Here is an 18,856-nt window from a genome sequence, read left to right on the forward strand (position 1 = left end):
TTTAGATGTTATCTTTTGAGTAATTGTAAGCAGAACAGGATTCACAATAGTGTTTACTTTTTTTAGAATCCATTAATCTCCTGAGTGACATTTATACATATCTATGCATTATATTAACTACCTCATCTACATTTGAATACAAAATCACTTAAATTAGTGATAGAAAGCATTCTTTAGGAGATGTAAATGAATTGATTATCCTTTTTTTTAGTTCAGTTCAATTGAGTTGAATATTATAGAGTTTGTTTTATTCTTATAATCATGAGTACGTTTTCTAAGGCTCAAATTTAGGATCAAACTACTTCACAGATATCTAATCATATCACATCATAAGATTTTCTTAATTTGTGCTCAGTAATGAAACCAATTTAAAGTAATTACAGTAATAAAGAAAATTGGACATTTCAGAATTTTTTAGTAAATTTCTCACCCTCTTTGAAACACTTCAATAATTTATTCAATACGTAAGTTACCAGCACTTCTGTTAACAATCTTACTATTAAAATATAAAAGAAAACTCAGATCTTTCAAAGTAGCATCTGCATCATAATTTTATATATATATATATGTGTGTGCACGTGTATATAGCGCAATATCAGCATCAACAACTAAATCATTTTATGCTGCAGTGTTTTAAACAATAGTCTATAAGTTTAATTTGAAATGAGCTGATTTCATAATTTTCTTTACATAGTGGTCATTTGTTCAGAACAAATGAATGAAAATCTAAATATTTACATTTTGCATTGATGAGAAATGGGTTAACTGTTTTCAAGCCATCGAAATTTATTCTCCTAGAATGTAATGCAGGCAGTTCTCACTTTTAAACGCTTGAGGATCTTTGTGTGCAATTAACAGTAGCAAACAGTGGCTTGCTTAGCTCAAAATTTAGGTCTCAGATAAAGAATTTAAGTTCCTTAACTTATGTCATATACTCAGCACAATGTTAAGAGCCCATGCATCTCAGCTTGTTGCTATATATAAAAAACAACAACAACAACAAAAAAAAAACAAAGCATGTTGATAGATGCTCTTACCAAGACTGTCTACAATAAGAAAACAGAAATTTCTCCCTAAGTAAAGAATGTGGACATTCAGTGGAAAGCCATTACAACTCCCCTCAATGAATCAGCTCTGTTTCCATGGTACATTTTTATGTCTGTAGTTTGGAGAGTTGATGGTGACTTCCTTGACCTTAGGTAAAGACTTCAACAGAGTTGGGTTCAGAGATTCAGAAATAGTCATTTTCGCAAAAGATGCTTCATTTAAAATTTTTTTTTATTATGTGAATATGGGCCACATAACACCGAGAAAGCATCTCCACTTCCTCATTTATAAAATGAAGATATAAGAACTTGCTTGTGTCACTCAGTTCTGGTGGTGAGCATGTAACATTTCTATAAGCGCTATGAAAAGTGTAAAAAATTATGTACACATATAAATAGAAGGAATAAAGGAAGCACAACGAGGAAGAAAGCTATGAGAGAAAGCAGAGGGAGGGACAAAGCCCAACCCATTCCTCTTTGAATTCTTGGAATACAGTTCTGATACTACAGAAAAAAAATATATAGTCCCTGTTTGCGATTTGGGTGGGTTATGAGGAAACAAAAGATGGTCTCATCTAGTAAAACAAAAACATTGGAGACGTGAATTCAAACACAATTCTTCTTCTGAGAATCAGGCTTTTTCTGGAATACTTTTTGGAGTCGAAAGAGTTGGGTGTAGCAAAGAGTGTGGAAATGGGGATAGTTGCAGTTTAGCTCTGAGATAGAGACAGTGGGAAAAAGTAGTGATGGTTGGCATTCACTGGCCATTCTCTACACTCTGAGCCTTTACCTGCCTTATCTCTTGAAATCCTCAAAAAAGCCTAAAAATGGAATAACTGTTTATGTTTTACATGTGTAGAAATTGAGGCAGTATCTCCTGAGTAAGTTATCAAGTAATTGAGATACTAGTCTTCCAACCCGGAGACCAAGCTCTTACCTTTGAAGCCAAAGATACCTGCTCTTCTTGCTCTGCATAGCTCTCATTCTGCCAAAATAAAGTGAAAGGGAAGGTGAAAAGCACTATGTTTGCAGGGATGTTCTCTTACATATGTTTATGTATGTGCCTAGTAAATAGTTATAATTCTTTAATAAGCAATGATAGCTATGTCCAGTTGAACAGTTTCATCACTTTCTGGCACTCAAATATTGAAGTTATTATTAAATTACATACTCTTCTGAATTAGCTCATGCTGAGTCGTAACTGGAAGAAAGAAGTTGAAGTAAACGTCTCGCGATATTTCTATTGCTAGATAACCCTGATACAAATGTTTGATTCTTCCAGCTTTTAGTTTCAGAAAGATGAAATTCAAGCTCGATACTTTTTATTTTTATTTTTGGAAGCATAGCTACAGATGGTAGCGGGAGTGACAGAAGACCCTTAGGTTCCCTTTAATCACCCTGTGTCATTCTGTTCAAGAAGTATCCCTTCTTGCATCCACTCGTGGTCCATTGAGGAAGAAACCTGAGGTACTTCGTTTCGGAAGACTGAAATTTTGGCAAGATACCAGTGATAAGTTTTATTTTACACTTTGTTAAAGTCCTGCGGTCCCCAACACGGTCTACACGCTGCCGTGCTACTTCCTGCTCATGTTTTGTGCCGGAATTCAGTCGTCGGGCCGGAGTACTGAAACTGGTCATTGTATCGCCAGTCGTTTCCCAGACCTTTTGGAATCTTAGCAAATGTTACACTTAAAATATCTGGTGACTGCTTTCACTATGTGCAAAAATAATTGTGTCGTTCAGGAGTTTTAAAAAAAAAATTCTGTACAACATATTAATGGAAAAGATGTACAACTTATCCGATAACGTTGATTGATTTTTATCAGTTACTTTTGAGGGGGAAAAAAAGGGTTATTCTCTTGGATTAATTAAATTGAATAAGTTCTAATGGGAAAGTTTAGCCTGTATCTTTAGACACTGCATTTTTCACTGAGAGAGATTATGCAAAAGAGCATTAGAAGTGTACTAAAATCTGACATTTGAAAGAATTGGTTATGGCCCATTATTTCGTCTAACAATGAAAATGTGGAGGCAGCAGACGTGAATAAATCCATACGTGCGCTTTTCCTACGGCGGCCATGTTTTCTGGTTAATTCAGCTCTGTAGTTAATGCGTTGGGAAAGAATATCATTTTTGAGTGATTTATAAACATGTTTTTCTGATAACATTATTTAATTGTTTCTAGCTTTTAACAACTATAACATACCGATTGGAGTGTTTTTTGAAAACATTAATACATCTCCCCATCTGATGCATTTCTGTTTCTAATGATATTTCGGTATGTCTGAAAAAATGCACAATTACTTTCAGGTGGGAAAGGTGGAAAAAAGAAGAAAAACAAAAACTCTTCTAAACCGCAGAAAAACAATGGATCGACCTGGGCCAACGTGCCGCTGCCCCCGCCCCCTGTCCAGCCCCTCCCCGGCACGGAGTTAGAGCACTACGCCCTGGAGCAGCAAGAAAACGGGTAAACATGTTTTCTCTGTCAACCTGCCCCGGGCTTTCCTCTCGTCTCTATTGTGTATTTGGGTCTCTGTTCTCTGACTGTGTTCCCTGCCCCCTTTCCAGCCTGCTCACTGCTTCCTCCCTCCCCCCCTTTTATTGTTTGCACCATCTATGTGTTTTTAGCTGATGAATACAACACGGCACATACTGAGGACCTAGAATCCTCGGCTGTCAAGTGCCTTAGATTGTCTGCAATCATGATAATGCAACCTCCATTTATAACATTGCTTGTTAGTTTGAAAGCGAGTACCCACAGCTCTATGAACTAAAGGAGCCACTCCTGAGACGGGCTGAAAAGGGAATTAAAATAGCCGCCTTCCTCACCCCTCACGGTTCTCTAATGACTTGATGGCTGGCCATAGCAGGGCGCCCACTGCAGAGCCCCGTCACAATGGGATAATTGTAGAGACCTGGCCGGTGGGTAGAACTTTAATCAGCAGCTTTGACGGGAATTTAGGGGCCTGAACAATAAAAGAGGTTCAAGTCAACACTCCTGACCAATCCTTTTTAAGTTAGAACATTTTCTTTAAGGGTCTTTAAATATATAACCGGTTTTCATCCTTCCCAAACGTCTCACAAGAGTTAGTTTTCTTCTGTCAGGTGTCATGTTAATTGATTTTAAAGCAGAAAGACATTAATACAGTTTATTCTTGAATACACAAACAGTAAGTCAGAAGAAACATACTGAGTCGCTTTGTTAATTTTAATAATAGTAACTGCTCTGTCTTCCTCACGATTTCTAAGGTCAGCATTGCTTTGGAGTAAAACTGAAAAATACAGAATGAAGGCAGGTTTTTCTTTTCTAAGCTTTTCTTCACGTAGAAGATTTTAGACATTAAAATACTAATATGAAAACCTTTAGAAAGTAGTTGAATACTGAACTAAACCTTTAAGTTTAGTTGAATACTGGTCTATTTTCTGTCTTGTTTTACATAAAGATCACATGGACATGTTTATACATTTTTTCTGCACATTTTTTAAATAACTGCTGTCTTTGAAGTCTTCAGATTAATTTTTATGTCACAACATTTGTATCCATTGAAAGACCTCATTTGCCTTTTTTTCCCGTTATATAATACTTATACATATATACTATTTATACATTATATAAACAAATATAGAAATACATAGTTATGCATATATACACATATACATATTGCTATATTTTTTGCTGTATCTTTTTTTTCCTCCACAGGGCTTGATTGGCTTCTATGGGAATTATAGTTTTCATATATATATATATGTGTATCATTATTTCTTTATCTTTAAAAATAAGTTCACATTTGAAATAAGAAGTTAAGCCCTGGCCCGATAGCTCGGTTGGTTAGAGCATCATCCCATAGCGTAGAAGTTGCCATGTTACAGGAACATGGCAGGAACAGTTACAGGAACAGATTGATGTTCCTGTCTCTCTCTCCCTTCCTCTCTCACTAAAATCAATAAATAAACATTGAAAAACATACTTTAAAAAAAGAAATTAAGATCATATCCCTTTTCTCTGACTTAAAAAAATTAAAATTTTGCATATGGTTCTATGTAATTCTTACTGGGGATACAAATGTGTCAGTGCTACATGGATCCTACGCAAAGAAAAGCCAAAGATGTATTCCACAAGCAAAGATGATTATTACAGGTCTTAGCAATCTTCCTTTTAAAGACTGTTCAGAAAATGGGGAAATGGAACTTGTAAACTGGGAAGAGAAAGCACTGCTCTTAACTGCTGATTAGCATGAGGTTTTGAACTCAGATCACATGAAATTGTAAGCAATTTAGAATCCTTTTTCTTTTCACATTTAGCCTACGTTAAAGAATCATAGACTGTAATAATACTCTATTACCAACTGAGATAAAACTAATTCATTTCAAATAAATGCTAAATTTCTCACTTTTCTTGTTGCCCAGCAACAGAATTTGAAATCTCCACTTGATGAATGAAATGAAACCTGTTGCTGTAGGTTTTATATTGTGATACAAATTATTTTCTAACATTATGATACAAGATAGAAAAGCATTTGTACCTATTTGGGGATTATAAATTATTTTAATATTCAGCTAGAATGTGTTTTATTAGAAAAATCTCATTTTCTAAAAGATTTCTAAGAATCTATTTGGTAATTTAGGTAACTAAATAAATATATTTGTTCCTAGATATATTAAAATTGTGGCATACATGTAGTTGAGTTCTAATTGAACTTTGAGTTATTTGCCTTAAGTGCCTAGTATTTCCTGAAAAAGACTTCATCAATGTTAACAGCGTTAGTTGGCAAGTCTTAACCTATTAGTAAACTGACAGCAGAATTCAATTTCCTTCTTCTTTGGACTCAGTGTTTTTTCAAGACAAACACTTGGAAGTTCTTATTTCAACTGTTTGTAATAAACACGTTTAAAATCAATATGACAAGAATAAATGAAAAGGAGTAGATTTGGGAAGACTTTGTCCACTTCTTATTATAGTCTTTATATTCTTGTGTTTTCTAATGTGAACCCTTGTAATACTGGAAAGAAAGATGTTTGAACACTCCTTAAATTGTTTAGACACCACTGTTCATGATAACATTGACTATTTTGCAGAAGAGCACTTCTGCAAAATTATTTATATGCCTTGATTTCAAACTTAAGCAAGTTGAAAGTTTTCTTAAAATATAAGCAAAAACTTTAGAAGTCACCTTTTCGTTTTTGTTACTATTTCTAACAATCAAGGATTCTGCAGTTGTACTCCTTATTGTGATATATTGTTTTTGTTTTTAACATATCATAATATAGAACTCACTTAACACACCTTTTACCCGGGTACATAAGAAGTACAATGTGTCGTGTTAGAGAGGTGAAAGAAACAAATTCAGACTTAATAAGGAAGATCTTATCTCTGATCTAGGAAGCCCACAGGAGGGTAAGGTAGAGACCAGACCCCCCCACACACACACAAACACACAGGCGATTATGCATGACAAGTCCTCGATGAGCAATGTGCGTACAGATAATTTGCATATAGATAAGTATAATCAGGTATGCCAGGTAAGGCTGGAACAATCTTACAGATGTTGAGTTTTGAGATGAATCCTGAATTATTTGTTAACAAATAATAGTGCCCAGCGTTAGGTGATTGTTGCAGGATAGTGAGGAATAGTCCCTAGCGTAAAATACCTGTGCATCAGGATAGATTGTTAACCAATGACTACAATAAAACGTTACTAATGTTGCCATTTGTGCAGGTAAAAATTATCTAGCCAAGGACAAAAAAAGATTAAGTTAAAGAGAAGGAAATGAAAGAAAAGGAATAGTCTGTTAGTTTTCCTTTGGTACTTTTCATTCTTCTTTGGAAATCTCACCCTATTTTAGTTAAAGTGATTTGCATTTCCCTTATTTTTTGTTATTCTTTAAGCTGACTCCTCTATTGTAGCACTTACCACATTCTATTCTCATTGCATGGTGAATCCGTCCAAAGTTGGTAGCTGCTGTGTGAGGGTTGTTGAATTTGAAACATGGATAGGGGAGGAGATAATCTGAGATTCTTGAGGATAGCTCTGAAATTTTGTGTGTCACGCAGGGATTCTGGTGCTTGGCAGAACTGAGGCTGGGCATAGTGAGTGGTCTATTTCAGCAGCCTGGACAGTGTCATGAAACTGATAAGGGAATAAAATAAGGCATTGGCAGGGGCTGGAGGGATAAGGTTTGATTTTGTATAAAGACCTACTTGAGAAATAATCATAATCTTGAAAAGATTGTCTCTTGTTTTTTTATTACAACACTTAATTTATTTTTTCATATTTCTTTCTTTCTTTCTTTCTTTCTTTATCTTCTTCTTTTCCACATGAGAGGGAGGGAGATAGACCAACTCAGTGTGTGCCCTGACCAGGATCCACTTGCCAACGCCTGCTCTGCTCATTGTTCTGCTCTGGGGTCACTGCTCTGCTCATCTGGGGCCATGCTCACAACCAAGCTATTTTTAACACCTGTGACATAGGCTCCAGGAAGTCATCCTCAGTGCCTGGGGCTGATGTACTTAAATCAATTGAACCATGGCTGCAGGAGTGGAAGGAAGAGAGAAAGAGAGAGAGAGAAGGAGAAGGGAGAGGGGTAGAGAAGCAAATGCTCGCTTCTCCTGTGTGCCCTGACTGGGAATCGAACCTAGGATATCCATACACTGGGCCAACACTCTACCTCAGCCAACTGGCCAGGGATAATATTATTTCTAAGGACTTAGATACCCATCAATTTTTCCCAAGCCTTTCTTAGATCATTCCCCCTCCCATTCTACTAAATCATAAAAGTTATCCCATCATTGTCCAAATGGAAAATATCTTTTTATTGTTAACTCAGTGCCATCGCAACAATAGTAAATGTTCTCTCTCATCACTATGCCTCTCTCAGCCTGACCAAAGTGTGTCAAATATGTTCTTTTTTTTTTTTTGCTGTAAATATAATGCATTTTTTAAATAATCATATGATGCTAGGAAGAATTTAGTAGTAGTTTAATAGATTCTAAAGGTTCTGCTGTGTTACTGTCTTTAGAGGTTGACAAGCTTTTGTGGGTGTTGAACTTTATTATATTTTTATTAGTAATTTGGTATTTGTATTTGGCCTTTAACAAGTCACTTCACGTGCGACATTGATTTGTTGTCATCTTTCTCATTATTCACGGGCAAAGCAGACAATATGATGCCCCACGCTTCACTGACAGTAAGTCAAAGAACAAAAGCTTCTCCTGCAAAGCTCGCCCGAAAGAACTTTGGTTTGGCATTACAGGCATTTTCACGGTCTTTTTGATGTTACTGTTGAAATTTCATCACTCAAATAAGATACATAGCTGCAAATGTGAAGGAAACTCTAAAAACAGAACTAAGCTTTTCATAACATTTATAGAGGCATCTGTTACTTTCTTGTCCTTCTTCAAAAACAGCATGAAACCCAAGTATTTCTTATTCTAGAATTTATTCAGACTGGACTATCTCAGAGATGATGAACAGTTAGGCATCTCCATCGTACAATACGTAACATGTCCCAAATTTCTTTCATCTATTCTTTTATGTTCTTCTCCTCGTCTTTTTTTTTATTCCTTCTATTTCTGTTTTCCCCTTCTGGCACAAACCATTGACTAACACGGGTACATATTTGCTCACTCCAGTTCTAGATTACCTTTGTAAAAAAGACTTGGAGCAATGGTTGAAAAACATCTATTCTAGTTCAGTGAAGTAGCAATATTGTTGGTCTAATAAGTTTGTAAAATATGATTTTTATGTTTGCTCACTTACAGTTTGCATTGGGGGCTGGGCAGCACCAGGTATATGGGCCTGTGAAATCGCAAATTACCTTCCTGCTTGGGAAGGGCTATTGTTTTGCTAATGTTTGCTGGAGGAGAGGTTTTCACACCAGAAACTTTTGAAAAGAGAAGAAAAAAGAAGCCATGTTTTGCAGGGAGGTCAGAGAGAATGCAGGGTGCTGAAGAAGAAGGCAGTTAGGGCAGGTAAAGGTGTGCAGAGGGAGAAGGTGTGCAGATGGGGAACCAGAGCTGAGGGGCTCTGGAAAATCCCCTGAGACTGATGGGGCCTTTGATTCTAGGAGAAACTGGAGAAGGTTCTCCTGGTTGTGGAACCGGAGAATGTGTCAGTGGTTTTGGGAGCCCTGTGTGTATGCTTATTGGCCAGTGCGAGACTTGAATAAAGGAACAGCCCATCATTTTTTGGCTCAACTGTTTCTTTAACATCTGCCCGAATCCAATGAGAACCTGCACATATCTGGCCATGGCGGCTGCGACTACTGGCCATATATTGTGTGTGTGTGTGTGTGTGTGTGTGTGTGCATGTATATAATTTTTAAAATATTTATGTAGGTAGGTCCTATGCCTGATGGTATTTGAATAATAAAAAATAAGGACAACTAATTATAGTTTTGTTTTATGCTCCTTAACACACAATGCATGTAATATTATTTTTTTTCCTTCTCTTATATTCTCTACGTATTCTTACACCACATGTATGTTCCCTTTAGATTATTGGAAGTAAAACTAGTTTGCTACTTATGAAGTGGGGGAAATATTAAGAGGTAATTCACTTCTTTCATTTGAAAGATTAAATGTATAAAAAAATTTTTTATTTCAATGTAAGCTATCCCTAGAAATAAGCCAATGTAAGCAAAGAAAGTAGGAACTGAGTTTATGAAACAAACAAAAAAAAGTTACTATTTTATAACAAATTTTATGGAGTAAATTTAATAACTATTTATGAAATATAACAGCACACACATTCCATACTGAAAATGGGCAGTTTATTTTTTAATTCTGCTTATTATACATATTATTGTTTGACTTGCGAATATAGTATTTAAAGTTAAATAAGTAAGTGAGGAGATGAAACGTAAGCATTTTTATTAGTGAATTAATTTATGTATTTTCATTTTAAATAAATAAATATGCTTATAACCTACATTTTTTAAGGTACCATGTCAAGTGTGGCCAAACAGAAAAAAAATCAATATCATAACTTTAATGTTGCTTAAATCTACTTAGGAGAAGATAATATCAACATGTAAAAAATTAAATACGAAAATCAGCTGGACAGTAGTTAAAGAATCCAACATTGGATAGGGCACAAGAAAATGCATAATCAGTTTTCAAGTAAATGTGCAGTACAATTGTCAGTGCAAGTTTAGAAGAGTCATATATCAGTGCTTGTTGGCCTCAGGAGGAAAATATTTATAAAATACATAGGATTTAGCCTGTAGCCTAAAGGATTTTTAAGATTAAGATAAGTGAAGTTGGGAGGAGTGAAGCTTATTTGAAATAAGTTAAATGCTGTAGAGTAATGCACAGGGTGGAAAAAGTACACAAAATAAAAGAAGAAGAAGAGGAAAACAAACCAATCTATTTTGAGCAGGAAATTCTCGTTGAGAAACTGAAGAGGTAGGTTGGGTCTTGGACATTGAATGGACAGAAGAGTGAAGAGTAGTAAATATTTCATTCAAACAATCCTAATGTTTTTTACTCCACATTTAGGTGGTGTATAGGATTGATTCGATGGTGAAAAACACGAAAAGCAAATGAAACAGTGGGTTACAAACTTTTCACTCAGCAGAATTTTTATTCAATGAACTCTGTGATCTTCAACATATTAAACAGGAATAATGGCGTTATTTTAGAGCAATATATTTTCTCAGTCAGGTTGGTATTTATGTAGTCAATTAATGGGAATACAACTTTAACCAGTGGTATTTGCTAGTACAGGAAAATTTTTCTTTGTAGCATTTAAAGTGTGTTTGTTTATACTAAAAAATATTGAGGATATTTCTAAAAAGATAGTCCAATTGGGGCTTCTGAGACAAGGTTTTCAGTTTGCAACACATTGAGACAAGGAGATTATTCAAGTAGTTTCAACAAGAGAAGAACATTGAACAGCCAAAGATGCTATCATTCTTGGTGCAAGATCTCTCGGTAACTATCTGTCATCCATAGGCAAAATTCCTAACTGCGTGTCAGAGCAGATGAGCCCCCCTACAGTCTGGTCCATCCTCCCTTACCTCTCCACCCTCCCCTGTGGCCAACTTTCTTCACTGGCCAGCTCTTGCCACTCAGGAAACTATTTGTGTTCTCTAAAGACTTCATTTTTTCTCTTTGTCTGCAGCACTACTTGTGTTACTTAGAACATCCTCTTTTCTCCTTTCCAGTGGTCAGCATGGCATTACCCAGCCACCAGACTGGTTTCACCCTCCCTGCTCTCTGTTCCTATAGGATTCGATAGTGCTGTTAATTTGTTTAACATCAGTCTGCCCCATTGGATTCATGCTCGGTTAACAAATCCTTTCACCTGACACCTGATTGTTGAGTGAGAAGGTGATGAATTCAGATTTTTTTTTTTTTGCATAGAGTTTGTTCTTTAGATCAGTTTAAGATTAACAGTAGAACTGAGCAGAAAGTACTGGTTTTCCATATACCCCCAGTCCCCCAGCCCTATGCATAGCCTCTGCTACTATTAACATCTCCCACCAAAGTGCTACATTCGTTAAATTGATTAACCTACTTTGACACCTTAATGTCACCCAAAGTCCGTAGTTTCCATTAGGATTCTGTAGAATAATGTGTTCTCATGATGGTATTATAAAGAGTAGTTTCGCTATCTAACAGTTCTCCACGCTCACCCTGACAGAATAGCTCGGTTGATGAGAGCGTCGTCCCAAAGCGTGGAGGTTGTGGGTTCAATACCCAGTCAGGGCTTTCCTCCTTCCCCTAAACCTGTAGCAGCCTTTGAACTTCTTGCTGTCTCCACAGTTTTGCCTTTTTCAGAACATCGTACAGTGGGAATCACACAGTATATTGCCCTTTTAGATTTGCTTCTTTCACTTACTAATATGCACTTAATGTTTCTCCATGGCTTTTTGTGGCTTGATGAATAAAAATGCTATAAAAACCTGTTGGGATAGAATTTATTGCAAATTCAGTTTCCAACAGGGTAAGTAAAAAGACACTCAAGTGAAATTATTCCAGACTCATCTGGACCTTTTCATGTTTGCCTTTGTGAGAGAGATCAAGACTAGCTAGATCCATTTGTAATGTCTTCAGTTTCTTTAGCGATCATCTTCCAGGTGCTAGATATTATACTCTAGCAACTGGAAATGTAGAGCTAAGAATTATAGAGTCCTTGAGCTTAAGGATCTCATAGTATAGTGGAGAAAAAAAATGCATCAAACAAATAATCTTAACATAATATAGAGAATGTCACAATATAAGTATTGGGGAATTGTAATCAATTCCATATGACAGAGGCAGAGAGAGCTTCACAAAAAGTAACAACATTTGAATTGAACCTTGAAAGAACAGCTGGAAATCATAGGCAGATGATTTGAGAATAGTCATATACAAATTTGTAGTTTAGAAAAAAAAAATAAAGCAATCTGGAGTTGTAGAAATTAAGCTATAAAAATAGGCTAATCAGATGGAGAAGTTTTTTTTAGGTCCTGCTAATGAGTTTGAACTTTTTTCTTATATTAGCGATAATCACTGATAATTTAGCATAGGTGTGATGTGAATAAAAACATTAGAAAATATAATCTGTTTGCCTGTATGGAAGGTAGGATAGAAAACATGAAGATGACATCCCAATAAACTAGGAAAGCTAATTGGATAGTTCACATCCAAAGAAGACTGGTCTGTTACGTGGAGATAGAGGTCAAATGTAAGAGAAAGAATTGGAAAGAATTTAAGAGTTTGGATTTATAGGAAATTTATATTTAATATTGCTTATCTTATTCTTATGTCTCTTTTTTGAAGTACATTAAGATGTATTTGATGAAAATATAGTACTATAGAGAAAGTACAAAGAGAAATGCAACTGATTTTGTGTCATAAGTGAAACTTCTAAAATTAATTTTCTGTAGTCACTAACCAGAGTCTCTAAAAACATGCCCTTTTACAAATAGTATTTATTTATTTATTTTCAGTGAGAGGAGGGGAGGCGGAAAGACAAGACTCCTGCATGTGCCCTGACCAGGATCCACCTGGCAAGCCCACTAGAGAAAGATGCTCTGCCCATCTGGGGTGTTGCTCCGTTGTTCAGCAACTGAGCTCTTCTTAGTGCCTGAGGTGGAAGCCTTGGAGCTATCATTAGTACCCAGGGCCAACTCGCTCCAATTGAGCCATGGCTGCAGGAGAGGAAGAGAGAGAGAGAGAGAAGCAAGAGGGGGAGGAGTGGAGAAGCAGATGGGTACTTCTCCTGTGTGTTCTAACCGGGAATCGAACCCAGGACATCCACATGCCAAGCTGACGCTCTACCACCGAACAAACTGGCCAGGGCTTATTTTGCTTTTTAATATATCTATAATAGGGTTAGGTTTTGAACTTACGTTTTATAGCTTTTAGGTATTGAAATATAGTTAGGCATGAATTTCTACTGAAAAAAATTAAAAGACTTAAGGGAATCAAAAGCTATTGAGCCTGACCAGGAAGTGGCACAGTGAATTCAGCATCAGACTAGGATGCAGAGGACCCAGGTTCGAGTCCCTGAGATCACCAGCTTGAGTACGGGCTCATCTGGCTTGAGCAAGGCTCACCAGCTGGAGGTCAAGGTACCTGGTTGAGCAAAGGATCACCCAGTCAAGGCACATATGAAAAAGCAATCAATGTACTAATAAGGTGCTGCAACTAAGAATTAATGCTTCTCATCTCTCTCCCTTCCTGTCTGTTCCTTTCTCTGTCTCTCTCTCTCTGTCACAAAAAAAAAAGAAACACACAAAAAAACCTATTAAAATAATTTTGCAGCACAGTTTTAATGAAAAACATAAGGAATAAGAGGTTGGTAAAATCTAGAATAAGAGTAAATAAACTTCTCAAGCTCTTCTCAGATGATCAATACCGGCATATTCTGTAGGTACATAAACGATAAACAGGAGAAAGTAATTAAATCTACAAGCGCAAAATTAATTAATTGTCTTTAATTAGCAATTTGGTTTTTCCACATGAGTAACTTTGTTGGGAAGTTACTGCCCTTTCAACTGTGAGGTAACAATTAGGTAATAAGATCCTTTAAGAATAAATTGAGATGTGGAGGTAACATGTAATTATGATTAGAAATTAAGATAACAGCCCGGTGATTTACGATGGTGACAACAACAACAACTTGTAATCCGAAGGAGATACACTGAGGACAATTCAGATACTACTGCTGTGGTGGTTGCTGTTTATTGCAAGTACAGTGGTGTGAGTTCATGTGTATATGTGCAAATGCGCTTTCTTTTTTTCTCAATTTCAGCTATGACAGCGATAACTGGTGTCCGCCATTACCGGTTCAGACGTACCTACATCAGGGTATGGAAGACGAGCTGGAAGAAGACGATGATCGAGTCCCAACACCTCCTGTCCGAGGAGTGGCTTCTTCTCCTGCTATTTCCTTTGGACAGCAGTCCACAGCCACGCTCACTCCCTCCCCACGGGAAGAGATGCAGCCCATGCTACAGGCTCACCTGGACGAGCTGACGAGGGCCTACCAGTTTGACATAGCGAAGCAAACGTGGTAACTATCTTCCTGAGCTCCAGAGGACCTGTGCTTTCCAAACACGGGGTTGGGGAATTGTTCTCTTATAATAAATTCGTAAAAGGGTCTCCTGGAGCTATACCGCTGGGGTTAGAAATGCTCTTTTGCACAACGTTTCAATCACCTAGATAAAGAGATTGACTGAAGAAATGTTACGTAATTTGACCAAAGTCACCTAACTACGTAGAGTGAATCAGACCAAGAAGTTAGATCCGCTGAATTTCGGGTGAAAGTGCTATTGACGACACCGGAATCTTTTCTCATTTATCGTTTAAATTCAGTTAGCTTATCCTTGAACTCACTTCCAAAACCAGAGTAAAAGACGCCTTTTATATTCTTTCAAGTGTCTATAATTAAATCTGTATGTGGTTGTGCATATATAAATGTAAGCTTCTGCAAATCACATATGGTCAGTATCAGTTATTAAAAGCCCTTTTTAGGGGCTGAATTAGATGAGACAGAAAAAAAATTACAATATTAGTAAGAGCAGATGCATTAAAAATATAGAATAAATTCCAAATTCCTTTCTAATATAATATTTAAACTTTCATAAGGTATAAATGAAAATCTACTTAGGATTTCTGTTAAAATATGACAAGAATATAAGTGGGACCAATCCTTCTCATTTTGTAAACTTTTATTTTTTTATTAGCTTTCTCTTCGCCCAAACAGTAACGTTTAAGTCTGACACTTGAGAATGATCTCTTAAGTGGCATACCTTTGGTAATATTCTGTCAATTTATGTTGTGTGCTTGAAGTTAGAGTAAATTTTTATGAAAGACTAACAGCTTCTTTTTTATTGTTTTGTCTACGAGAGTAAGTTGATAGTAAGTCTCATTCACAGTGTTAACGGGCTATTTATTTTTAAAATACAAGTAAGTCGGCAGAGAGATACTAAAACCAAGAATATCACTGAAAGCTTATTTCTGACAAAGTTCTTTTCTTAGAAATAAAGGTTCTTGAACATTTTACTCAACTAGCATATTTTTTTTCAAACATCAAAGACAATGTACTTGAAACCAGCATTGTTTTGCATCAGTCTGCTTTATAGAACACTGCTGTTTTAAGTCGAAGCCAGCTGCTTTAAGGACCAGAATATTTCCTTCAAGTTAACTTAGGAAGCTGAGCAGTTTAGTTAAAGCCCAGATTCTATCTCGGGGTTCTCAATTTTGACTAGATTTTGGAATCACCTGGGCAGCTGTGAAATACGTTGGAACCTCGGCCCTTGCCCAGAGATTCTGACAGCTTGGTGGAGTGTTTGTCTGGAGGCAGCCGGGGTTGGGACCTCTGCCTTTGCCACTGCTTACTAGTTGTACAACACTGGACAACTTGTTTAACATTTCTGTGTTTCGGTTCCCATTGGTAAAATGGTGTCCGTAACAGAAATTAGATCGTGTATGAAGGGAGAAGGGAGGCCCCCAGAGCATACCCCAGGTTCAGGAGTTCACCAGAAAAACCACAGAACTCCAAGGAAGCTGTTCTACTCAGTGACGGTTTATTATAGCGAAAAGACACACATTCAAGTCGGCCGAGAAAGGAGATTGGTGGGACGGAGTCTAGGAAAGTTCCAAAGCCGGAACTTCCGGGTGTCCTCTCCCAGAGGAGGCGTGGAAAGCGGTAATTTCCCAGCAGGGATGTGTGACCCTGTGCAGGGAGTCCTGCCCACCAGGTAGCCCGTGAGCCTTGAGGTTTGGAGCCTCAACTGGGGCTCTGTCACATAGATGTGGCTGACTACCTGCATGGTTGACCTCAGTCTCCAGCCTTCCCAGAAAGCAAGCTGATACCTTATGACTCAAACACCTCACCGTAAGTCACATTGTTAGACTTTCTGGGGGAGCCTAAGGCGCAGGGGTCGGGAAGCTTTTTGGCTGAGAGAGCCATGAACGCCACATATTTTAAAATGTAATTCCGTGAGCGCCATACAATGACGCGTGTATGTTATGCATTATCTAATAAAAATCTGGTGCTGTCCCGGAGGACAGCTGTAATTGGCTCCAGCCACCGCAACCATGAACATGAGTGGTAGGAAATAAATGGATTGTAATACATGAGAATGTTTTATATTTTTAACATTATTTTTTTTTTTTTATTAAAGATTTGTCTGTGAGCCAGATGCAGCCATCAAAAGAACCACATCTGGCTCGGGAGCCATAGGTTCCCGACCCCTGGCCTAAGGCCTTCAGGAATACAAAGACATTTTTATGAAACAATACATCCTAGTGTGTAGAGGTTACCTTCCAGGAACAGAGGGCAAAGGCTTAACTTCTCTTCAGGCCAAGATAGGTTTATTACAATGCATTACAGTTTTGAGAGAATTAAGTGAGTTTGCACTTGTAGCTAACTTCATAAAGAATTTAGCTATATGGTAGCTGTTATTATTCAGATGGGCTTGAGTTTTCACCTGAATTGTTCACCACTACACTTAAAAGTGTGCCTTCTTTAATGAGTGCTCCATCGAGCTAAAGGAGTGAACACATGAGTTCATCTCCTCTTGCTCCAAGTAGCCATAGAACAGATGCTGTCTCTTTTTCTCAGTGGTTTCTCTTCAGTCTATCAATCCTCCAGAATGTCCTTGCTGACTCCTGGGACAGGGACTATGAGACACCATGTGTTCACACAGGAGGACCACACCCTTCTGAAAGAAAAGTGCCTAGCACAGTGTCTGTCATTAGGATATATTCATAAGTATTATGTACCCTCTTTCTGTATTTCACTTTATCTCCTAATTCTGCCAAACTCAAGGAGGACATTATTCTCCCTTTAATATCTCTCAGTTCATCAAGGGTTGTCAGCAGTGATGTAGGACTAGAGTGTTAGCTTGTTTTCTTCTTTTTAGGAGCAAAGTTTCCACACTTAGAGGAGAATATAGCATATCTATAAATATCAACTTATATTCTCTTGCTCATGACATGTCTATAAATGTCACCTTATATTCTCTTGCTCATGACTTGATTCACTCCATCCTTGATTAACAAACAGAATTCAAGGCAACACTTGACAAGGTGTAGTCGTCAACACTCAAGAGTTCTTGTAAAAGTAGTTAGGAAACTTCCTGACTTTCCAAAAGATGAGCTGTGATGAATACCAATTTCTATTCTGTTAAACTAAAGATGTGGATCTGATGATATGATATTTATGTAGCTTCTGGAGCTAACATATTAAGTTTTTTTCTTAGTTGAAAGATCTAGAATCTTGTTAACATTAGAGTGGGCTACATATTAAAAAATGTGGATGCAAGAATATTAAAAATTCTAGAAGAATGATATATTTTCCCTCAAAAGGCAAATATTAAAGAAAAATAATTTTGTATCTTTAAATAAACTAACAGTACCCTGACCAGTGGTGTGCAGTGGCTAGAATGTCGACCTGGGATGCTGAGGTCCCAGGTTCAAAACCCTGAGGTCACCTGCTTGAGCATAGACTCATCAGACTTTAGCACAGGTTTGCCAGCTTGAGTGTGGAATCATGACCCAATGGTAACTGGCTTGAGTCCAAAAAATGCTGGCTTGATCAAGAAGTCACTGGCTCACTTGGAGCCCCCTGGTCAAGGTACATAATAGAAGCAATCAATGATTAAGTATAGTGACTCAACTATGAGTTGATACTTCTCATCTCTCTTCCTGTGTCTGCCTCTCTTTGTCTCTCTCTCTCTCTCTCTCTCTTTGTCTCTCTCTCTCTCTCTCTCTCTCACACACACACACACACACACACAAGAACAAAAAAGTAACTAAAAATGCATAGCACTTATTTTATGCCTTCTTAAATAGCAGAGGTCTTTTAAATACTTTGTATCAAAACAAAATAAAAAGACTTAATATGTCCAAACATGGGTTATATTCATTCTTTATTGACAGTAACAAATGCAATGTGTTTCCTTTAGCATTTTATGGTTTAGAAGAAACTCTTAAATATGTGTAAAGTGAACCAACTGGACCCCATTGTCCAGCTTTGTATTTTACTAATGAGGTGATTTGAAACAAATCATTGAAATTGAACTTTAATAAATTCTAAAAGAGAGTTCTATCTACTTCACAAGTTTCAGGTCAGAGTTAATCCATTCATGGCAAAGAGTTTATTTAGCAAACCTAATGTTCCCAAGGCAGAGTGCTGAGGTGAATCTTTTCTGCCTTTCAAGCGTTTAAGATTCTGGTGGATGAGACAGACAGAGAAATAAGTAGCTAGAATACAGAGTAGCCATTTCCATCCTAAACTGGTTTCATATGAAAACAACTGTCAGCCTGATTCGTGGGGGATCATGCAGGGCAGGGAGTTTGCCCATGGTTGGGG

General features: G+C 37.1%; 1 protein-coding gene across 14 annotated transcripts in view; it reads left to right on the forward strand.

Moving 5' to 3' along the window:
- Positions 1-18,856, forward strand: part of ROBO2 (roundabout guidance receptor 2) — a 1,384,729-nt gene that overhangs the window by 1,337,619 nt on the left and 28,254 nt on the right. For all 14 annotated transcript variants that reach the window (XM_066347995.1, XM_066347997.1, XM_066348002.1 and 11 more), the window contains 2 exons: positions 3,357-3,513; positions 14,288-14,548. In XM_066347995.1, the coding sequence (XP_066204092.1) occupies positions 3,357-3,513; positions 14,288-14,548 (418 nt within the window). The remainder of the gene's footprint in view (positions 1-3,356; positions 3,514-14,287; positions 14,549-18,856) is intronic.

Source organism: Saccopteryx leptura, chromosome 8 (genome assembly GCF_036850995.1).
Source record: "Saccopteryx leptura isolate mSacLep1 chromosome 8, mSacLep1_pri_phased_curated, whole genome shotgun sequence".
In the NCBI taxonomy this organism is placed as follows: domain Eukaryota; kingdom Metazoa; phylum Chordata; class Mammalia; order Chiroptera; family Emballonuridae; genus Saccopteryx; species Saccopteryx leptura.